A 24,357-nucleotide genomic window follows, 5' to 3' on the forward strand; every position below is an offset into this window, starting at 1 on the left:
GCCAGAGTCAGGACAGTTGGGCTGTTTGCTGTTGTGACATGTACGGAAAATCGTAGGCTTTGTCTCTGCCACCTCCTGAAGCAACAAGCGCACTGACCACCGCCCCCCAGAATGTCTTAGGAGGCGCCTGAAACCACGTGGAAAAATATCTTCAGAGTGACATGAGTACTCAGAGGAAATATAACTTAGTCCATTTAAAAATCAGAAGAAAAAAAACAAAAAGAGAGAAGCCCAAATAAGATGAGAAATTTTTTTTTTTTTTTTTTTTTGAGACGGAGTCTCGCTCTGTCACCCGGGCTGGAGTGCAGTGGCCGGATCTCAGCTCACTGCAAGCTCCGCCTCCCAGGTTCACGCCATTTTCCTGGGTTCATGCCATTCTCCTGCCTCAGCCTCCCGAGTAGCTGGGATTACAGGCGCCCGCCACCTCGCCCGGCTAGTTTTTTGTATTTTTTAGTAGAGACGGGGTTTCACCGTATTAGCGAGGATGGTCTCGATCTCCTGACCTCGTGATCCGCCCGTCTCGGCCTCCCAAAGTGCTGGGATTACAGGCTTGAGCCACCGCGCCCGGCCAAGATGAGAAATTTTAAAGCATGTTATCTTTGTTCCTTTTCTGTCCTTGCCCCTTACTCCAAACCTCCTGGGATGCAACCACCATTCCTGGCTGGCGGCCCCTGGAAGCACCCACCTTCAGGATCATGTCCTCCACCACGGACGCATACACGTTCCTGTGGAGCGCCACGGGCTGCAGGGTGATCCCAATCTGGAAAAGCAGAAGACAGCCGTTTGTTCGTATCGCTGCTTTAAAAACGGCCTCTCTCCAAACAAGCATAACTCTCTGACACCCAAAGAGATGCCTGGTTGGAAGAAGGACTCTGCAAACATGCTGGGCAAAATTCACTGGAAAGGAACACGGAATATGACATCTAGACGAATGTTATCTTGTTTTTCCACATTTCTGGCTGATTTCTAAAATGTGACTATAATCCTACTTTAACTCTCAAATCTCCTTCGTGGAAGAACCTGGTTGGGATCTGCCATGAGCTCTGATAAGCGAACACCACTCTGGAAGGTCTGGAATCAAGACTCCAGTGTCCTGTTTGCACTTGGAAACTGCATCTTGCCCATTTTTCATGGCAGCCAATGAAAGCACACTGTCTTTCACCTCACGCCCTGAGCAACTGACAGACGCTGAAGAGCTGTTAGGCTCCAGCAGGGTGGATAAGTAAGTACCTCTCTCCTGTACAATAAGGTAGGTGCATGCCATCTGCACCACAGGCCGGGCACTCAGGACCTATCAACACTTCGGGGAGGATTTCGCACTGACGCGCAACTCAGAAATATGACACGCCTCATGAGGGAAAGGTGCTTCTACTGAGGCAGATGAGAAAAAATGAGATGAAGAGTAATCAACCGTTTCTATCTAGCCAGCTTTGCTTCAAGTCTGCATTCAACAAGCAACCTTTTCACGTGTAATTAGCGTTTCTGCCCAAGGGCTCTGATGCAGGAAGATGGGAGCCCAGAGAGCGCACCTGGGTCAACCAGGCAGAAGGAAGTCAAGCATTTACACCACCAGAAGAGTGCGGGTCTGAGTCTGGGTCTGTGAGGCTGAACATCTGGGTCTGGGTCTGTGAGGCTGAACGTCTGAATGTCCAGCTCTGAGTCTGTTCTGCTGCATGAACTATTAACACCACAACCCCTACCTTCTGTGTGACATCCCCAATAAATTCAGACCCTGGGGTTGGTGGCAGGTAGAACTTGACTTCCTCTTGTTTCTCTTCCTGCTCCTTCTTGATGTTTATCTTTACTGGCTCAGAGAGGCTGAGGATGTCCACCTCCTCTTCATTCTCGGGTTCCCTTTTCTGGAACTGCTGCAGGTCCTCCAGTTTGCGGCAGAGGTTGTCCGCAGAGGAGAACGATGATGGGCACTCTAAATGAAAGCGAGCAGTGTTAAGACAGCTGTGGGGCCAACGGAAGAGGAGTTTCCATCTCCAAGAGACCCATGGTCTGAGGAAGGGGGAAAAGCATCAGCGGAGCTGACCTTCTTTCCAGTTCTAACATTCTATGGATCTATAATAATGACAACTAGTAATTCATGAGGGAGAAAGGCACAAAGACAGGCATCTTGTGTGTCATCTATGTAAAGCAACTGCCATCTAAGACAAAAGAGTACAGAATTCTCACTTTTACCACCAAATACCAGGCCACCCCCCTCCCTCTGAGTATTAAGGACCGACCTGATTTTTCTACATCTCAAATTTGGAAAATTTAGAAATGCAGAGTGAAGAAAATAAAAAGAATCACCCCTATTCTCACTGCTCAGAGAGCAGGACTGTTAACATTTCAATGTATATTATGGGTCCAGTTTCTAATAAGGCGATTTATACAAAGCCTAATCAGGAGTGTGAGGACCTTAAGGCCAGGTCTAGGGCACTAGTGCCCTTCCACTTTCTGGATGAGTGTGTGAGGTCCACACCAGGTACAAGATTTAAGGGCACCCAGCTTCTGCCCTTTGGTTTTACTGACTGGGCTCTAACGAGCTCCAGCTGCTCCTCAAGTTATGCTGGATGGCGCTATATCCTGAAAAACCCATTGTTAAGTTGAAAATATCATTTTTTGACTTAGGATATTTTCAACTTACGATGGCCTTATCTGGATGCAATCCCATCAGAAGTCAAGGCCTGTGCTGATGCCTACAGCTTTCAGACCACTGTAAAGTCACAAAATCAAATCACAGGTCAAACCACTGTAGGTCAGGGGCTGTTTGTAATCAGTCAGATTAACAGGAAGCCTAGTACATGCAAGTACTGTACTTTCCACACACTGTCAGTGAAGCCTGGGGAACATTAATACGGTCTCTGCTCTCCGAGTAGCTTAGACAGCGAAGTCAGACAAGCCCTCATGCTGCTGATATAAAGCGCTGCAGGAGATGAGAGGAGAGGCCATCCTGCATTAGGCTCTCAAGAAGCTTAATGGCAAAAACGGGACTTGCCCTTTTTTTTTGGACACAGTCTTGTGCTGTCACCCAAACTGGAGAGCAGTGGCATGATTACAGCTCGCTGCAGCCTCAGCCTCTTGGACTCAAACAATCCTCCCGCCTCAGCTTCCCGAGTACCTGGGACTACAGGCGTGCACCACCATGCCCAGCTAATTTTTGCATTTTTTGTAGAGACAAAGTTTCACCGTGTTGTCCAGGCTAGTCTTGAACTCCTGGGCTCAAACAGTCCTCCTGCCTCAGCCTCCCAAAGTGGGAGGCCACTGAGCCTGGCCCTAAGTCTTAAAGGAACCCCACCTCTGTGCTCCAGGTTTCCTTGGACAGGGAGGCAGAGCTTCTGTTTTTCTACATAAATGGGGCTGGGGGCAGAAAACAACCTTTCTTTTTATTTTATTGAGACAGGGTCTGGCTCTGTTGCCCAGGCTGGAGTGCAGTGGCGTGCTCATGGCTCACGGCAGCCTCAACCCGGGCTCAAGTGATCCCTCTCATCTTAGTCACCCAAGTAGCCGGGACTACAGGCAAGTTACCACACCCAGCTAATTTTTGTATTTTTTGTACGGACAAGGTCCTGCTATGTTGCCTTGGCTGGTCTCAAACTCCTGGAGGCTTAAGCAATCTTGACTTCTCAAAGTGCTGGGATTACAAGCGTAAGCCACTGTGCCCGGCCCAACCCTTCTTATTCTTAGAGGTGAAACTCAAAATGCTTCTTCTCCCTACATATCTTTAATCCCTTGGTCCTATATCCCATGGCCCTGCAGCAGTGGTCTGTTTTTGTTGTTGCTGTTTTTTTTTTTTTTGAGACAGAGTCTTGCTCTGTAGCCCAGGCTGGAGTACAGTGGTGCAATCTCAGCTCACTGCAACCTCTGCCTCCCTGGTTCAAGCAATTTTCCTGCCTCAGCCTCCCGAGTAGCTGGGACCACAGGCGGGCAGCCACCACGCCCGGCTAATTTTTCGTATTTTTAGTAGAGACGGGGTTTCACTGTGTTAGCCAGGATGGTCTTGAACTCCTGACCTCGTGATCCGCCCACCCCAGCCTCCCAAAGTGCTGGGATTACAGGCGTGAGCCACCGCGCCTGGCCCAGTAGTTTTTTTTTTTTTAATCATAAAACAATTCATTTCACCTGCAACATTACTAGTTTTCACAAGTGCCTCCCACACTGGGTGGCGGCCTCCAAGCTGGGTTTGGAGATAAAGTAACAGATGAGACACAGGCCTCATCTTCACAGAAGGAGCACAGACTTGTCTGGGGCATGGGGGGGTCCTTAAGGTCACAAAAGATGGGCAGGCTGCTTCGATCTGCAGGAAAGGAGATGGATCAGGAGTCTTCAAAGAAGAAATGATGCCGAGCAGGGACTCCGGAGTGAACAGTGTGAGCCTGCTGCATGGCAAGGGCTGGAACGTTTGTGGCTGGGGCACAACACTTGAGATACCTGGGTACCAACAGCTCCACGGGGACTGCATGGTCCCAGGGAGGACATGGCAGGAGGTAGGAAATGCTCTTGTTCTCTATAGCACCTCTTCCAAATCCTCACCTCTCTCTAAGCGAATGCCCCCAGGCTGCCAGGCGCTCTGGGCCGTGCCACTGAAGGCTTACCAGGCTCACTGTCGATCTGGGTCAGCACATCCTCGATGGAGTCCCCGTCATTCCTCAGGCTCTCAGGGTCTGGTGGGGTGTAGCCATGACAGCGGCACCAGTGAGCAATGTGCTTGGTTTTGAGGGGAGTCAGGTGGTGAAATCTCGGATTCTTCTCCAGGATTTCTTGTAAGACTTTTCGCATTGTCATTGCTCTTTGCCACTTAAAAAAAATTTTTTTTGGAACCATAATCAAATCCTTCCACTTAACACAACTACGTTATCATGCAATCATAAATCACCATCCTAACTTAACCTGTTAGAATTTTTTTTTTTTTTTAAGAAAAAACACCTGATTGTGTTACTCCCCACTTAAAAAAAGGAGAACTTCTACCGGCTCCCTAATGCTTATAACTAAAACAGCAACTCCTAGGTTTGGCCCTTAAAGATATTCACCTGGTCTCAACCTAGGACCTCCCACTTCCCCTCCTACCCCAACTTTCCCTAAACCGACCACAGCACCTTCCCACTGTAAGGACTCAATACGCAAGTTCATTTAAAATTCTGAAACTCAGGAAAAAAGTTAGAAACTGTGAGGGATGTTTCTACCAGTGAAGGAAAAGAAGGCAGGCCTGAAAGTTGGCTGGATACAGGTCTTTGAAAAATGAGACTTTTTTAACTGAAGAAAATCTTCTGCATCAAATATTTCAACAAAATATGCTGCAATCTGTATCTCTGTTCCCTAAGAAAAGGTTTCTGCAGGCAGCCAGAATGAACAGGCAGACGTGGGTTACCTCAGCGGCTCTCCTTTTTCCAATGTTCCAGCCGTAGTACTGCTCCACAGACTTTGCAGAAAAGCAGCTGGCATCTTCACCTAGAATGCACATACCCAGCAAATCCTGAATAAAGCTCTTACGATTCCAATCACGTATCATTTGCTGGAGGCAAGTCAGTCACTTCTTCAGACCTCTTTATTGCATGTATGTTCCTTACTGGGCAAGATGCAGCCTAACACAGGAGGGCGTCTCCTCAGAAGAGAAGGCGTCCTGTCATGTGTACTCAAAGCAACACACCTTCTTGGGAACTTGGCTTCTTTGGTGGAGAAGGTAATCACTGCCACAGGCTATTGAAGTCTGTGGGACTGGCGCTCCATTAGGAGCCCTGGACCTGCCATTAACTCACAAGGTGGCCATGGTAGATGGTGTCTCACTTTGTTGCCCACAAATCTCAGCTCACTGCAACCTCTGCCTCCCGGTTTCAAGCGATTCTCATGCCTCAGCCTCCCGAGTAGCTGGGACTACAGGCATGCACCACCATGCCTGGCTAATTTTTGTATTTTTAGTAGAGATGGGGTTTCACCATGTTGACCAGGCAGGTCTCAAAGTCCTGACCTCAGGTGATCTGCCCACCTCAACCTCCCAAAGTGCTGGGATTACAGGCGTGAGCCACTGCAACCAGCTTGGTTTTCTTATCTATAAATTGAGAAAGCTGGGAAGATAGTATCTGAACTACCTTCCGGCTCTTGTATTCTGTATTTTTAAGGAGAGAGAAAACTGTGTGTGTGTGTGTGTGTGTGTGTGTGTATATGTGTATGTATGTGTGTGTGTATATATGTGTATATATACATATATATGTGTGTGTGTGTATACACGTATACACACACACACACACACGTATATATGAGAGAGATTTTTTTGTTTGAATTTCTTCTGTCAGGCTGGGAAACTGTCATCACAAGTTTATTCTGAGATACATCAAAATGATCCCCCAAACTTTACCTTAGAAAGAGAGACTACTGCTTTGCTATTACAGTTGGAAAAAATAAGTAGGTGGTCTGTACCTGGCGTACGTGTTCAGAGCCCTACAAATCTGAGTGGCGTGGAGGCTGCCCCTGGCTTCCCTCTGAGTGTGCATAGTGGTCTTGCCCATGAGCATGCTCCTGTGTCCGCAGGCTGCTGGCCCCTCAGCAAGGGCTACTGATTCTATCAAAACAACTGGGGCTAAGCAGCAATTTACTCAATCTAGCTAATGATGGGAGTGACACAGCACACCACTTTGGGAGGTCTTAAAAACTGTGCATTTCTACAGTGTGCAATACTGGGTTTCAGAGGAAAGATGAATGGTCTTAGAGTCAAACAGAACCAGGTTTGTATCCTGTTTCACCACCCATGGCTCTGTGATCTCAAGCAAGTTATTCAACCCTGTTTATCCTCAGTTTCCTCATCTGTAAATGCAGATGACACCAGCTACCACACAGGAGGCTGGGATTATATGAGACAGTGAACGTACCCAGCCTGCACAGGACCTGGTACACTGCAGGCAAACACTAAATGCTTTCCTCACTCATAAACGCCAAATGCTAATACAGAGTTTTAACTGCATACAAAACAATGTATGATTTACACATGAAAAATGTAAAACATTCCTTCTAAAGAACAACACAGTAAAAAGAATAAAAAACTAACTGCATATGAATTCTAAAACCCTTGCAAATGAGCTGTATCTCTAGCTGAAACCTTATAAGGTAACTGCCATTATCAATATTAATTTACAAACCCAAGTGATTTCAGTTGACTCAATACCTTAAATTCACGGCTTTAAAAAATGCACCCTTATATTCAGTGTAATTGTCTTACTTTTTGCAGTGATTAATGGAATCTTCTTTACTACTGCTGTTAAGAGTTGCTGGATAGTCTCTAAATGGTCTATCCTGAGAGGGATAAAAAAAAAATAAGGCAATAAATTAAATACATTTCTATAGCCATATATATGCCATATACTTAATGGATATATTCCATTCTGAGGGAATTATAATGTAAAAACATCATACTAACATGTCTTTCCTTCCATAGATTACCTTCTTTGTAAAGGAAAGGTGTTCTATGCTTAAAAAGAAAATGTCAAGACTAAATAAGATCCCAGGAATGGAAGATTATGCGCATATTACAGACAGTTAATCGACACCTTAAAATTAAATAGCAATATAATCTTTTTGCAATGTGACTGCTACTAGGGGAGAAAAATTCTGTATGCCCATCTTAGGGTTATTACAGTTCACGCCTCCATCTACCATATTAAAGGGCTAAGTTTCTATGGTCCCCAGCAGTTTGAGATACTTAAAAGTAGCTGGTCAGAAGTGGCTTCCTCATTTAGAAATTACGAAACCTCAGAAAGCATTTTAGAAGAAGCAAAGAGTGTGTATAGCCCATGAAGAGGCAGCTAAGATTAGGCAGGCGTGTGGACACCCAGTCACAAAGCACGTATACACCTGAGTGATGGCAACAGGAGAAATTTTGTGCCCAGGGGCTCAGCAGAGAAAGCCCACGTTGGCAACCTCAACTGAAGGGAGGTCTAATCCCATCTGAGGCTTCTAAGGCTACAAATCAAGTGCCACCTCCAGTCACATCACTGTATAAAATGATGACCCTCAGCTGTGCATCACTTGTCCACTACACAGGCACAGACAGTTCCTCCCATCAAGGGCTTAGAGCTACACACACAACTCTGCACATACTCAGCTGTCACAGGTGTGACAAACACCCAAAGCGGAATTCCTTTAGGAAAGATTGGAAGAATTACTTAATGACATAGTTTCCCAGCTCAGAACTTTCTTCTGTTTTCACTGCTGTCTGACCCTCCTGAGAGAGGCAGCTCGGCCCAGGTGTTTCTGGTTCAGTCTTCACTACAAGGCAAGAGCAACAAAGAGGCAACTGTTAGGGGTTAGCAGTGGAAGGACATGTGCAGGCACAAACAAAGCTCCTGCAGTGAAGCTCAGCAAGGAAACTGCCACTCCAGCTGTTGTGGGGACACAGCCAGGGGACTGAGATGGCTCCTATCATCCCAGGGTCATCAGACAAGGGAAGAACTGTTAGCCTGGGTCTCAGGGGGGAAAACTCCAGCCTCATGACAGGGCGGGGGCAATAAAATGGCTCCTCAGATATTTCTTAAAGGGCCACCCATACTGCTGTGTAAGATCCCTCATCCCCTCCCCACACATGTGATTTAACAATGCTACATTGAAGTACAATGCTGGTTTGTTCTAAGTTCTAATATTGTGACCTTTCCAATATCATCTCTCCAGCTAGTTTATCAACTTTCAGCATTATCTTAGCGTTCTGAGACACAAGGCAGAAAGCAAAAATCAGATCGCCTGTGCTTGGACACTGATGTTATCAATGTCAGCGTGTTGCTCTAATCCACCGTGCTATCCCGATCTACTCTTGTGGGCAGAAATGTCTCCCACTGCCAGCTCGCCAAAGTCTGGCCCCTACCTAAACCTCCTTTACCACAACTATACTCCCCAAATGAGTCCCTCTAACTTGCCACTTCTCCAAAGGGGAAGCTGAGTCTTTGTCTCTTCTGTGCCCTTAATCTGGCATACCCCTTGACTCCCCACAGCTAAAAAACCTCTACTCTTTTAAAGTCCAGGTTATAATCCATGGTCAATATAAAGTCTTGCCCTTCTCCACACCCCCTGCCAACCCTGATCAGACATCCCAAACTGCAATATTTCAGCAACCACTTCCCTGGCCACATGTCTTGTGTTTATCAATGATTGCCTGCTGTCTACAGCAATTCTTTTCAATCTTATTATAAATTTATTAAAGGGTAGAAATGATCCTTTATACATCTCTGTGTTTCCCTCAATGTTAAGTCTACCATATGAGTATTTAGGACACATTTGCCAAATGGTTGATTTGCAAATGCTGAAAATTCAAAAGACTCAGATTATGGTAATGTCCTGCATAAAACTTCTGGACATCAGAAGAGAACGTGAACGACAACAAAAAAGATAAACAACAAAACTTCTGGACAAGAACTCTGTGAGATCCTCTGTACCTTTTGCAACAGCTGCTGGGGCAGAGCTGGGGACAACTGGAGTTGGGGCAGCTACAGGCAGAATGGCAGGTGGCTTGCTGGTAGAAAATGACTGAACCACTAAAGGGAGAAAAGGAGGGAGGGATATAATAAATACAGAGATTATTTTTAATGAAGGTGATCTAACTCCCAGGTGATAACCCCACATGAGACGAACAGCACACAGACAACTTGAGGACAACAGGAATTGCAAAGTCCCTTTTTACTAGTGGGTGATTATTAGGTATGAGGGTAACTGAGGTATATCTTCAACTGTAGAAACAGGAGCCTGTCACTAAACTAAGAAAGTAACAAGCCGGCCGGGCGCGGTGGCTCAAGCCTGTAATCCCAGCACTTTGGGAGGCCGAGACGGGCGGATCACGAGGTCAGGAGATCGAGACCATCCTGGCTAACACGGTGAAACCCCGTCTCTATTAAGAAATACAAAAAAACTAGCCGGGCGAGGTGGCGGGCGCCTGTAGTCCCAGCTACTCGGGAGGCTGAGGCTGGAGAATGGCGTGAACCCGGGAGGCGGAGCTTGCAGTGAGCTGAGATCCGGCCACTGCACTCCAGCCTGGGCGACAGAGCGAGACTCCGTCTCAAAAAAAAAAAAAAAAAAAAAAAAGAAAGTAACAAGCCAGGCCAGGCACGGTGGCTCACGCCTGTAATCCCAGTACTTTGGGGGGCCAAGGCAGGTGGATCTTCTGAGGTCAGGAGTTCAAGACCAGATTGGGCAACATGGTGAAACCCCGTCTTTACTAAAAAATACAAAAATTAGCCAGCTACTCAGGAGACTGAGGCATGAGAACTGCTTGAACCCAGGAGGCGGAGGTTGCAGTGAGCCGAGATCTTGCCACTGCACTCCACCCTTGGCGACAGAGCAAAACTGTTTCAAAAAAAAAAGAAAGGAAAACAACAATCCAATTAATGTAAATTCTTATAAACACTTAAAATATTCCCCCTTCAACTCAACTTTAGATAAGGGCAGCTATTTAGAAGCCAACGAACATTTGGGTTTTGAGTCCCGGCATTGGAGCCGTAGCATTCAAGGTGCAGGAAGTACCGTGATAGCTGAAGGGTGGCTGTACACGGGCAGAGCAGTCACCACCTGGTAAATGCTGAGATACGTGGAAGCGGCCACAGCACAGAGGCCCGTGGGCAAGGCACTCACCTTTATTCACAGGCATCAGGATCGTCTGCACCCCTCCAGACGTGTTTACGCTGAGTGGTTTGAGCTGGCTGGGAATCGTCAGGACTGCCTGCTGGGGACTGGCTTGGCTGGAGTGAATCTTTAACAGTCCTAGAACAAATTGGAAGACAAGGCCACGTTGAAGGTCAGGTGCTTCGGGAAAGTCCCTTATCCTCTGTGCCACCCATATTTTGTCATGGAGGAAGTTACCTTCCAGTAAACAAAAGAGCGAGAAGCAGGAGGCAACGGATGCTGTGGATTTCACAATAAAACATCGGCATGACAATAATTGTTTATTTATTTACTTTTTGAGATGGAGTCTCGCTGTGTCGCCCAGGCTGACACGATCTTGGCTTACTGCAACCTCTGCCTCCCAGGTTCAAGCGATTTTCCTGCCTTGGCCTCCCAAAGTGCTAGGATGACAGACATGAGCCACCGTGCCCAGCCCCTATTTATTTTTATTTTTAGAGACAGGCTGTCGCCCAGGTTGAAAAGTGCAATAGTACGATCATAGCTCATTGTAACCTTGAACTCCTGGGCTCAAGCGATCCTCCTGTCTCAGCTTCCAGAGTAGCTGGGACTACAGGCATGCCATGACACACAGCTAATTTTTAATTTGTTTCTGTAGAGATGGGGTCTTGCTTTGTTGCCCAGGCTAGTCTTGAAACTCCTGGCCTCGGGCGATTCTCCCACCACGGCTTCCCAAAGCACTGGGACTTTTTTTTTTTTTTGAGTCGGATCTCACTCTGTCGCCCAGGCTGGAGTGCAACGGTGCCATCTTGGCTCACTGCAACCTCCATCTCCAAGGTTCAAGCAATTCTCCTGCCTAGGCCTCCTGAGTAGCTGGGATTACAGGCATGTGCCACCACGCCCAGCTAATTTTTGTATTTTTAGTAGAGACGGGGTTTCACCATGTTGGCCAGGCTGGTCTTGAACTCCTACCCTCAAGTGATCCACTCACCTCAGCCTCTCAGCTGGGATTACAGGCATGAGCCACCGCGCCTGGCCAGCAATGGGATTATAGATGTGAACCACTGTGCCTGGCCATAATGATTGAAAGTATCCTTGTACCACAACCATGAAGTAACATATTTTTGCTAGTAAAAAGGATAAAAAGTCACCCAAAATCCTACCGCAGAGATAATCAATACTAATGTTTTCAGATAGTACTCTTCCATGTTTGTTTTCTATGATAATTTGTTTTGCACATAGCTCTGATGTGTACAAAATTTTGGATTTTGTACACAGTTCTAGATATAAAATTCTGTGTTTTGATGTCAAACATTGTCATTATCCTACTTAAAAACCTATGCTGGCTCCTGACTGCCTAAAACATATTTCCAAAATTAGCTTCAAGCATTCAAGGTCCATTTTAATCTGGTCCCAATGTATGCGCATCTCCTTCCCACTGTCCCTACGTATCTAGTATGTCCATCTGTCTACACACCACACCTCATCATTTCCTAGCTCTGTGCAGCCCTTGTTTTTCAAACATCAGATGTTCTCTATGGTTTTAGAAAGGATCACTTTCTCTCATTTTATTTTAAAGGTGATTTCCATATTCCCATTTCCATGTAAAACTGTTCTAGGCATTCAGAGGACCACTAAAAAAATCACAAAGGGCCTTTACTGTGAAGGAGTATACAAGGCACAAACAATACAAACACGTTTTAAGAAATACTTTAAAACAGTGGTCAGGCATGGTGGCTCACGCCTGTAATCCCAGCACCTTGGGAGGGCGAGGCAGCTGGACCACCTGAGGTCAGGAGTTCGAGACCAGCCTGGCCAACATGGTGAAACCCTGTCTCTACCAAAAATACAAAAAAAATAGCCGGGCATGATGGCAGGCACCTGTAAAACAAGCTACTTGGGAGGCTGAAGCAGGAAAACCACTTGAACTCGGGAGGCGGAGGTTTCAGTAAGCCGAGATCACACCACTGCACTCCAGCCTGGGCAATAAGAGCAGAAACTCCATCGCGGAAAAAAAAAAAAAAAAAACCAGCATCAGGAGCTAAAGATACTTTAAGGCACCGGAAAGCAGCTGGTCTGAGCTAAGGAAAGGAATAATCTTAAATACTTTCTAGAACAAGGCCTTAAATAAACAAAATCTTTCTTTGGAATAGAAGAGTGTTAAATCAGTCAGGTAGTAATACTTCCTGAGACATGATGTCGAGGAGTTTAACAACGATCTGAAGTTTCCGTATTTTTATGCATGCTGACCAGCTGACAAGTTAAAAAGTACTAAAAGGCTTATATAAACATAGCCAACCCTCATTCCACCTCCCTATTTTCATCTAGTTCCCTGCTGGTATCTACTTTAATCCTTTTTGGTTCTTTTTATTCATATTTATCTCAGTATATGTAAAAGAATGTGTAGGGCCAGGTGCAGTGGCTTACACCTGTAACCCCAGCACTTTGGGAGGCCAAGAAGGGAGGACTGGTTGAGGCCAGGAGTTTGAGACCAGCCTAGGCAACAAAGCAAGACCCCGTCTCTAAAAAAAAAACAAACAAAATTAGTCCCGTGTAGTGGCATGCCCCTGTAATGCCAGCCACTTGGGAGGCTGAGGTGGGAGGACAGCCTGAACCCAGGAGTTCAGAGGCTACAATGAGCTATGATCACGCCCCTGCACTCCAGCCTGGATAACAGAGCAAGACCCTGCTCTAACAATAAAATAAAAATAATTTTAAAAGGAATGTATTCATTATAGGCCTTGATTCATCAATTTTTAATTTTACCTACTGATTTACTATTAGGGTACTTGGTTTTGTTTTTTTTGTTTTGCTTTGTTTTGTTTTTTTGTTGAGACACTGTCTTGCTGTCACCCAGGCTGGAGTGCAGTGATGCGAGTGATCATGGCTCACTGCAACCTCGACCTCCTAGGGTCAAGTGATCCTCCCACCTCAGCCTCCCGAGTAGCTGGGACTACAGGCACAACTACCACACCCAGCTAATTTTTTTTTTAAGAGATGGGGTCTTGCAGCATTGCCCAGGCTTGTCTCAAACTCCCAGCCTCAAGCGATCCGCTTGCCTTGGCCTCCCAAACTGCTGAGATTACAGTTGTAAGCCACAGCACCTGGCCCCTAGATGGGGTCTTCAGTGGCTTCCCCCAGAGTCAAAGTCAAATCTAGCCCCTAGATGGGGCCCAGAAAAGGTATAAAAAGTTCCCCCTTTAAGGCACTTATATACCCTTTCTTCCCTATACAGATATTCTCTTACAATGGTTGATTGGAGTTTTTTACTTTGGCATGGTATGAAAGTCACAGGCACTCAGCAGAAACTGTACCTCTCTTGTGATGCTGGGCAGTGGCAGTGAGCCACAGTCCCCGGCCAGTCATGCATTTTTTTCCATTTAGAATATTTTCACCTTACGGCCAGGTGTGGTGGCTCACGCCTGTAATCCCAGCACTTTCGGAGGCCAAAGTAGGCAGATCATGAGGTCAGGAGATGAAGACCATCCTGGCTAACACTGGAACCCTGTCTCTACTACAACTACAAAAAATTAGCTGGGCATGGTGGCAGGTGCCTATAGTCCCAGCTACTTGGGAGGCTGAGGCAGGAGAATGGTGTGAACCCGGGAGGCAGAGCTTGCAGTAAGCCAAGATCGCACCACTGCACTCCAGCCTGGGTGACAGAGCGCAACTCCGTCTCAAAAAAAAAAAAAATATTTTCACCTTACAACAGCTGACTGGGACTAACCCCATCCCATATTTCAGGAATGTCTTTGGAGAGGGTACACAGGAAATACATTTCAAACTTTGCCTGTCAGAAATAGTTTTACTCTCACTCTGTAATGATCTCCTTAACTAGAGAATTCTAGACTAAAAGTAATGTTCTTGCATTTTGAAAAGCAGTAGTATGCTAGCTTCTAGCACTGCCACTGAGAAGCTCAATGATAATGTAATTTCTGAAATTTTCAATTTCTTTACCCTGTTCCTTTTGAAACTGGCAGTTCATGCTCTTCACTTCTGGGAAAGATCCTTGTCTGGCCAGAGCTCCCTAATACATCACTAAATTTTCTTTCTTAGTATCTACTTCCTGGTCCATTCCCTGCTTCCACCTCGTGCCCCAGAGCTTACTGTCAATACTACACCAATGATCCTGTTAAAAGGTAAGGCAGATCATATTCCACCTTAGCTTAAAACCCTTCAGTGGCTTCCCCCAGAGTCAAAGTTCCAACACCCCACACAGGCCCTGTGTGCTCTGATGGAATCTTCTCGTGCTCTCTCCCTTGCTCATGCAGCTTCTGTCCCAACGAGACCTTGTTTAACGCAGTTTATGATGCACACAAAAAACTTAATTGAAAAACTGCTAGTTATAAGTAGGAAACAGTTTGATCCTTTTATGAAAATGTGGGCTGGGTGCAGTGGCTCACGCCTGTAATCCTAGCACTTTGGGAGGCCGAGGCGGGTGGATCACCTGAGGTCGGGAGTTCGAGACCAGCCTGATCAACATGGTGAAACCCCATCTCTACTAAAAATACAAAAATCAGTGGGATGTGGTGGCACATGCCTGTAATCCCAGCTACTCAAGAGGCTGACACAGGAGAATCGCTGGAACTCAGAAGGCAGAGGTTGCAGTGAGCCAAGATTGTTCCACTGCATTCCAGCCTGGGCGACGAGAACAAAATTCCGTCTCAAAAAAAGAAAGAAAGAAAATGTGATACGGAAAGTTCTAGCAGCAGCAGCATCTTAGGAAACTAGAATTTACAGCAGGGAGACTTCATCTACTACATGCCAAAAACATGATCAGAAAAGAGACAAGGGAAGGGCATTCATTATTATAATAATTCCTTTTATTTCTACAAGTTCTACTCCAGTGTCCAACACAGGGCCTCAAATAAAACATTCAGTTAGTAGAGAACAAGCACTCCCTATACTAGAAGTTGGTCAATTTTAACAGGGAGGTAGAAATCAAGAGAAAAATATAATCAGCCTTAATTTTTTGTTCTCTATCCAAAAAACAAGACACGAGGGGCTTGGTGTGGAGCCACATATGAATGAAGTAATAATAGTAATAACAACATCCACAGCCTCTAATCCAAAGGCAGTAAGGGGTGTGTCTGCACGTGTGTGTGCATGCGTGCGTGTGTGTGTATCTCGGTGATATTCAGTTTTTCCGGTAGACCAGTGCCAGCCGTATGCTGGCTGGTATCAATCTGCAACAAGATAACAGAGTAGAAACTTTAACAGTTTGATAGTGCTGCGACATTTTAATTATATTTTACAGAAGTATCTATCTGTACCAGATCGTAGAAAAACAAAACCAAAACTGATCATTCAAGTTTGAGAAGCAAAGCCGTATATATTATCAGCTTTCTGGCAGCTGAGACAGTATGATGTAATCAAACACATCAATATTCTATGGCAAAACACACAAATATTCACATTAAATAATATAAACATGCTGTCAATGGAGGTCCAATTGTGCCCCAAAATTAGTTATAAAAAATAAAATCTCTGGCCAGGCATGGTGGCTCATGCCTGTAATCCCAGCACTTTGGGAGGCCGAGGCAGGTGGATCACCTGAGGTCAGGAGTTCAAGACCAGCCTGGCCAACCTGGTAAAACCCTGTCTCTACAAAAATTAGCCAGGCATGATGGCAGGTGCCTTTAATCCCAGCTACTCGAGAAGCTGAGGCAGGAGAATTGCTTGAATCCGGGAGGCAGAGATTGCAGTGAGCCGAGATCATGCCACTGCACTCCAGCCTGGGCGACAGAGCAAGACTCCATCAAAATAATAATAATAATAATAATAATAATAATAATAATAATATAATACAATACAATATAATCTTGCAGCCATAAAAAAGAATGAGTTCATGTCCTTTGCAGGGATATGGATGAAGCTGGAAACCATCATTCTCATCAGCAAACTAACACAAGAACAGAAAACCAAATACCACATGTTCTCACTCGTAAGTGGGAACTGAACAATGAGAACAGTTGGACACAGGGAGGGGAATATCACATACCGGGGCCTGTCGGGGGGTGCGGGGCAAGGGGAGGGAGAGCATTAGGACAAATATCTAATGTATGCAGGGCTTAAAACCTACATGATGGGTTGACAGGTGCAGCAAACCACCATGGCACATGTACACTTATGTAACAAACCTGGACGTTCTGCACATGCATCCCAGAACTTAAAGTAAAATTTAAAAAAATAAAATCTTTGGTTTTCACAGCTTTTGGGATTTTAGAATTGCAGATAAAGGATTATGGACTAACAACAAAAACGATGACACACGATAATGGCAGAGGCAATTGTTTATATAATGGCCACTATACACCAGACAGTATTCTAAGCACAGATATATTATATATTACTAACCCATTTAAACCTCTCGACCTCATGAAGTAGGTATTATTATCAATCTCATTTACAGCTGAGAAACTGAAGCAAATCACTTCCACTAGCCCATCTGGTCTCAGGACGCGTGCTCTCTGTTACTCAGAAGCAAAAGGTACACTTTTCTGAGGCCCTCTAGTGCAGGCACAAAGACACCATAGCTCTTACCGGATCTCCAGCCTATCATTCTAACACTAGCCAACATAATAACTAATGTTAAAAATTATGACTTGGAGTCTCCAAGGCTAAGATATATTTTATGTACTTTGTTTATGAAAGCAAAGAAAGCTATACATTTTTTTTTTTTTTTTTTTTTTGAGACGGAGTCTCGCTCTGTTGCCCAGGCTGGAGTGCAGTGGCCGGATCTCAGCTCACTGCAAGTTCCGCCTCCCGGGTTTATGCCATTCTCCTGCCTCAGCCTCCCGAGTAGCTGGGACTACAGGCGCCCGCCACCTCGCCCGGCTAGTTTTTTGTATTTTTTAGTAGAGACGGGGTTTCACCGTGTTAGCCAGGATGGTCTCGATCTTCTGACCTCGTGATCCGCCCGTCTCGGCATCCCAAAGTGCTGGGATTACAGGCTTGAGCCACCGCGCCCGGCCAAAGCTATACATTTTATAGTGAATTCTATTCAACACTGATTATAGGAAAAAAGAAATTAGTACTTTAAGGAAAGCAAACTCCTGGCTCTCTGCAAAATTACATTATAAAAAAAGCTAAAATACCTAGTAGGGTTCTGCGTGGCTAAGGTTTTCTTATATCATTCAAAAATTCAAATAGTAACTTTCAAATGATAATTTAAAGTCTCAGACAAAATCTGATATGTAGATTTTTAAACAAAAATAATTTATCTGAAAAGTAGCTGTTCAAAAAATGCTGCTGGATTAATTACTTTTAACAATTTATTATACAAAATATTGCTTAAGACCCTCCAAAAAATAGCTGGGCACAGTGGCTCACGCCTATAGTCCCAGCACTTTGGGAGGCCGAGGGGGGCGGATCACCTGAGCTCAGGAGTTCGAGACCAGCCTGGACAACATGGTGAAACCCCATCTCTACCAAAAACACAAAATATTAGCTGGGTGTGATGTGTGCCTGTGGTCCCAGACACTCAAGAGGCTCAGGTGGGAGGATGGCTTGAGCCTGGAAGACAGAGGTTGCAGTGAGTCAAGAAACTGTGATATTGCACTCTAGCTTTGGCAAGAGAGTGAGACGCTATCTCAAACAAACAAACAAACAAACAAGATCCTCTAAAAATATTCTAGCCCTATGACAGAAAAGAGAGAGAAATAATATCACAATGAAACTCACCTGATACGGTGGCTTTCCCAGAGATGGGGTTTGGTGTGGGCACGAGGGACGTGGCGCTGACAACGGTGGGGGTGGCAGCCTTGCAGGTTCCCACGGTGGTCTGGCTCACACACACTTGCGGCTGCCCAGAAGTTTTCGTTACAGAACTGACCGTAGATGAAGACATGGGAGCCATTCCCTCAGACTACTCACCCATGGTGCCAGAAACAACACAATTCAGGAAGGAAGTAGAGTGAGTGACTAAGAGCAGTGATGGCCACACAGCACACACACTAAGTGTCATCTATTAGGTGTTAGTGACTACTTAGTAAATGCCATACCATTTAAAAAAGATTACTTCTGTAGTTCAATGGTTCCTGTACTTTTACATTTCATGGACCAAGAAAATTTAAAAAACGTAAAACAAGGAAGTATCATAGGGTGATCATATTTTTAAAATTCACCACCTATTATATCCCTTTATATATATATATATATTTTTTTTTGAGACAGAGTCTCGCTCTGTAACCCAGGCTGGAGTGCAGTGGCGCGATCTCCTCTCACTGCAAGCTCCACTGCCTCCTGGGTTCACGCCATTCTCCTACCTCAGCCTCCCTAGAAGCTGGGACTACAGGTACCCGCCACCACGCCCGGCTAATTTTTTTGTATTTTTTTTAGTAGAGATGGGGTTTCACTGTGTTCGCCAGGATGGTCTCGATCTCCTGACCTCGTGATCCGCCCGCCTCAGCCTCCCAAAGTGCTGGGATTACAGGCGTGAGCCACTGCGCCTGGCCTATATCCCTTTATAAAAGGCAATTTCATCACCAAAAAATTAGGAGGACATATTCTCAGAATATACACATGGACTAAAAATGAGCTTTATTAAGAATACGTGACAATGTTTAAAATCTGTCACTTCATTAAACAAACATCTACTGCATGGCCGGCATAATGGTTAAGTGCTAAGTCTCTGAGATAAAAGCTACCACGGAAACAGTCACCTAAGTATGATGATGCTATGGCAAGCACAGGCAAATGTCACCAATACAACCAAGAAGAAAGGTACTGCTTCTGCCTAGGAATAGAAAGGGGAGGGTACAGGAAACAGCTTCAGGTAAAACATCAGGCACTTTAGGGGAATCTTCCAGATTCAAGACAGAGAAAGGGAGAGATGCCAGGGTTTCTTGGCAAAGGAGAGTATGTAGAAAGTTGGTGAGGCATGAAAGAACACTGTATGTTCAAGGAACTGCAAAGCACAGTGGTATGACTCGTGAAGAGGCACAGGAGGAGAAGCAGCAGCTGCAGGAGATGAAGCTTGAGAAGTCAAGTCACATCATTCAAGTCTGTGGGCTTCCAAGACAGCTGAGAGATGGTTTTTCAATAAATGTTTCTAGGCCAACTGGATATTTACATAAAAAAGAATAAAGTTTGGTGTCTACCTCACACCATGTACAAAAATTAATTCGAGTGGCTGGGCATGGTGGCTTATGCCTATGGGAGGCCAAGGTGGATGAATCACGAGGTCAGGAGATCAAGACCATCCTGGCTAACACCGTGAAATCTCATGTCTACTAAAAATACAAAAAAAAAAAAAAAAAATTAGCTGGGCATGGTGGTGGGTGCCTGTAGTCCCAGCTACTTGCGAGGCTGACGCAGGAGAATCGCTTCAATTCGGGAGGCAGAGGTTGCAGTGAGCTGAAATCGTACCACTGCACTCCAGCCTGGGCGACAGAATGAGACTCCATCGCAAAAAAAAAAAAAAAAAAAAAAAATTAACCCAAATGAATCTGAAACCTAAATATAAGAGCTAAATGTATAAAACTCTTAGAAGAAAACACAGGCTTGAATTTTGTGGCTTTGGATTAGGCAAAGGTTTTTCAGATGTGACATCAAAAGAACAAGCAATAAAAGAAAAATAGGTAAATTGGGACTTTTATTAAAACTTGTGCTGGGAAAACTGGATATCTTTATGCAGAAGAATGTAACTAGACCACCTAGCTCTCACTATGCAATCAAAATGGATTGAAGACTTAAATCTAAGACATCAAACTATGAAACTACTACAAGAAAACATTAGGGAAACTCTCCAGGACATTGGTTTGGGCAAAGATTTCTTGAGCAATACCCCACAAGCACAGGCAACCAAAACAAAAATGTATAAATGGGATCACATCAAGTTAAAAAGCTTCTGCACAGCAAAGAAAACAATTAACAAAGACACAACCCACAGAATGGGAGGAAATACTGGCCAACTACATACACATCTGACAAAGGATTAATAATGAGAATATACAAGAAGCTCAAACAACTCTATAGAAAAAAGTCAAATAATCTCATTTGAAAATGGGCAACAGATCTGAACAGACATTTCTCAAAAGAAGACACATAAATGGCCCAACAGGCAAATAAAAAAATGTTCAACATTATTAATTGCCACAGAAACACGAATCAGAATTATAATGAGAAATCATCCCACCCAGTTAAAATGGCTTTCATCCAAAAGACAGGCTGGTGAGGATATGGAGAAGAGGGAACCCTCGTGCACTGCTGCTGGGAATGTAAGTTAGCACAACCACGATAGAGAACATACAGAGGGTCCTCAAGAGACTGAAAATAGAAATACCATATGATCCACATCCCACTGCTAGGTATGTACCCAAAAGAAAGGAGATTAGTATACGAAGAGCTATCTGCACTCCCATGTTTATTACAGCACTATTCACAACAGCCAAGATTTGGAATCAACCTAAGTGTCCACCACCAGGTGAATGATAAAGAAAATGTGATACAGATACATGATGCAATATTATTCAGCCATAAGAAAGAATGAAATCCTGTCATTTGCAACATGGATAGAACTGGAGGACATTATGTTAAGTGAAATAAGCCAGGCACAGAAAAATACATTTCACATGTTCTCACTCATGTGTGGGAGCTAACAATGAAAACAACTGAACTCATGAAGACAGAGAAGAATGGTGGTTACCAGAAGGTGGGAAGGGCAGCAGCAGGGAGGGAGGAAGTGGGGATGGTTAATGGGTACAAAAATATAGTTAGAAGGGATGAGTAAGATCTAGTATTTGATGGCACAACAGGGTGACCAAAATTCGCAATAATTTCTTATATATTTTACAGTAACAAAGAGCAGAATTGGTTTTAAAAAAAGATAAATGCTTGAAGTGACAGATATCCCAATGACCCCGATGAGGTTATTACGTGCTGTACGCCTGCATCAAAACATCACGTGTACCCTGTGAATATCTACACTGATTACAGACCCATCATAATTGACATTTTTTAAAAAAAGGAATGAAAACCAAAATTAGAAACTTTTGTTTTTAATTAGCTGGGCACAGTGGTGGGCATGGTTTAATTAGCTGGGCATGGTTCAATACTATCAGTAAGTGAAAAGACAGCTCAGCAAATCTGGTAAGAGACATATCTAGAATACATAAAGCACTCCTATACCTCAATGATTAAAAGACAACCAACTAAAAAATGGGCAAAGGATGTAAATGGATAAAAGATATACAAACAGCCAGTAAATACATGAAAAGATGCTCAATATCATTAACTATCAGGGAACTGCAAATCAAAACCACAGTGAGACACTAGTTTACACCCACTACAATGGCTATAATGAAAAAAAAAAAAAAGGACAAGAACAAGTTTGGGTGAGTTTGTGGAAAAACTGGAACCCTCGTATATTGCTGGTGGAAATCTAAAATGATGTAGCCACTTAGGAAAACAGTTTAGCAGTTCCAGAAAATGTTACCGTACGCTGGGAGCAGTGGCTCACGCCTGTAATCCCAGCACTTTGGGAGGCTGAGGCAGGCGGATCATGAGGTCAGGAGATCAAGACCACTCTGGCCAACACGGTGAAACCCTGTCTCTACTAAAATACAAAAAATTAGCCAGACGTGGTGGTGTGCGCCTGTAGTCCCAGCTACTCAGGAGGCTGAGGCAGGGGAATTGTTTGAACCCGGGAGATGGAGGTTGCAGTAAGCTGAGATCTTGCCACTGCACTCCAGCCTGGCGACAAGAGCAAGACTCCATCTCAAAAAAAAAAGAAAAAAAAGAGTTACCATATAATCCAGCAATTCCATCCCTGGGTATACAGCCAAGAGAAATAGAAATGTGTTTATACAAAAATCTGTAGACAAATATTCACCACAGCATTATTCAAAAAGTAGAAAATAATTCCAGTGCCCATCAACTGATGAATGGGTAAACAAAATATGGTATATCCATCAAACTGGGTATTATCCAGCCACGAAAAGGAAGGAGTACTGATGCAAGTCACAACATGGATGAACTCTGAAAAGTAACGCTAAGCACCAGAAGAGACCCAAAAGGGCATGTTCTATGACTCCCTTTATACGCAATGTCTAAAATAGGCAAATCCAGAGAAAGAAAGTAGGTCAGCGGTTGCCTAGAACTACAGAAGGTGGAATGGGCGTGAGTGCTGATGGGTACTGGGCTTCTTTTTGGGATAAAATATTCTGGGATTAGATGATGGTAATGAGAGCTGCACAACCATGTGAATGGTAACAAGCACTACTGAACTGTATACTACAAAATGGGGACTTCTATGGTATGTGAATATTTCTTTTTTTTTTTTTTTAAAAAAAAGCAATAGTTCAGTATTTTAAAAAGGCCCACTGGTGTGCCTACTGGACATCTTCCGTGTATTTATACCACCTTCATGTTTCATTAGGATTCTCTACTGACGTGCTATTTCTCACCTGTTGTGCAGGACCATTTGCTGAGAGGGCCACAGCTGGGGAAGTGGCAGTTGTGATAACCCCTCCTGCTACTCTCAGCATTGTGGTTCCAGGCTTTGAGAGCTGTGAGGTGGCTGGCACAGTCTTCAAGGTGCTATCGGATATTTTCATTAGAGATGCCTGTCCTCCATGAGCTGCCTGCAGAAACAAAAGGGGCAGAAATATGTTGCCTGGGATAATAGACATAACTCATTCCTTACTGACAGTTGAGATATGCCCCAAGAATTGGAGACCAGCCAGGAAAGTCTTACCAATCGAACCCACATGAGGTGTTTATGCACCTTTCTAACAAGCTCCAAATTTTATGACCTCTCACTTATAAATATGCCTTTACCCCAATATAGAACAAGTAAAGAAATGCAATTGCAAGTTACTATTTGGCAGCAGTGTCTTCAAAGATAATAGGTCACTTGTTTTCAAAATAATTGATTACAACGTACTCTTAAATGTACGTATAATCTTTAAACGTGAAAATCAACCCTAGACGGGGCCAGATTTAAATGGGTAAGTGAATGGTCTTCTAAATTAGATATAGGCTTAGCATTTTAGTACTGGAGAACCACTTACAAATTATGTATTTCTTATTTTTTTTTTTTTGGGGGCTGGAGTGCAGTGGCGCAATCTTGGCTTACTGCAACCTCTGCCTCCCCGGTTCAAGCAATTCTCCTGCCTCAGCCTCCGGAGTTGCTGGGACTACAGGTGCACGCCACCATGCCCAGCTAATTTTTGTATTTTTAGTAGAGACAGGGTTTCACCATGCTGGCCAGGATGGCCTTGATCTCTTAACCTCGTGGTCCACCCGCCTCAGCCTCCAAAGAGTGCTGGGATTACAGGCATTAGCCACCAGACCTGGCCTTTAATTTTTTTTTTTTTGGGTAGAGACAAGGTGTCCCTATGTCACCCAGGCTGGTCTCAAATTCCTGGGCTTAAGTGATCCTCCTGCCTCAGACCTTCAAGGTACTGGGATTACAGGCATGAGCTACAGTGCCTGAACCAGGGAATGTTTTAAGAGTGATAGAACTGGGCTGGGCGCGGTGGCTCATGCCTATAATCCAGCAGTTTGGGAGGCTGAGGCGGGCGAACTACCTGAGGTCGGGAGTTTGAGACCAGCCTGACCAACATGGAGAAACCCCATCTCTACTAAAAATACAAAATTAGCCGGGGGTGGTGGCGCATGCCTGTAATTCCAGCTACCTGGAGGCTAAGGCAGGAGAATCGCGCGAACCTGGAAGGCGGAGGTTTGCAGTGAGCCGAGATCGTGCCATTGCACTCCAGTCTGGGCAACAAGAGCAAAACTTCGCCTCAGGAAAAAAAAAAAAAAAAAAAAAAA

General features: G+C 44.6%; 1 protein-coding gene across 2 annotated transcripts in view; it reads right to left on the reverse strand.

Annotated features, from left to right (window-relative positions):
* Positions 1-24,357, reverse strand: part of YEATS2 (YEATS domain containing 2) — a 115,421-nt gene that overhangs the window by 3,083 nt on the left and 87,981 nt on the right. The window contains exons 20-29 of one of the 2 annotated variants that reach the window (XM_025376580.1): positions 22,989-23,165; positions 18,265-18,448; positions 10,594-10,722; positions 9,405-9,503; positions 8,145-8,247; positions 7,202-7,275; positions 5,360-5,439; positions 4,587-4,788; positions 1,701-1,927; positions 686-760 (exon numbers count right to left, since the gene is read on the reverse strand). In XM_025376580.1, the coding sequence (XP_025232365.1) occupies positions 686-760; positions 1,701-1,927; positions 4,587-4,788; positions 5,360-5,439; positions 7,202-7,275; positions 8,145-8,247; positions 9,405-9,503; positions 10,594-10,722; positions 18,265-18,448; positions 22,989-23,165 (1,350 nt within the window). Of the gene's footprint in view, positions 1-685; positions 761-1,700; positions 1,928-4,586; positions 4,789-5,359; positions 5,440-7,201; positions 7,276-8,144; positions 8,248-9,404; positions 9,504-10,593; positions 10,723-15,398; positions 15,768-18,264; positions 18,449-22,988; positions 23,166-24,357 lie in introns of those variants that run through there. The other variant, XM_025376581.1, reaches the window with a different exon arrangement.

Source organism: Theropithecus gelada, chromosome 2, assembly GCF_003255815.1.
Source record: "Theropithecus gelada isolate Dixy chromosome 2, Tgel_1.0, whole genome shotgun sequence".
Lineage (NCBI taxonomy): Eukaryota > Metazoa > Chordata > Mammalia > Primates > Cercopithecidae > Theropithecus > Theropithecus gelada.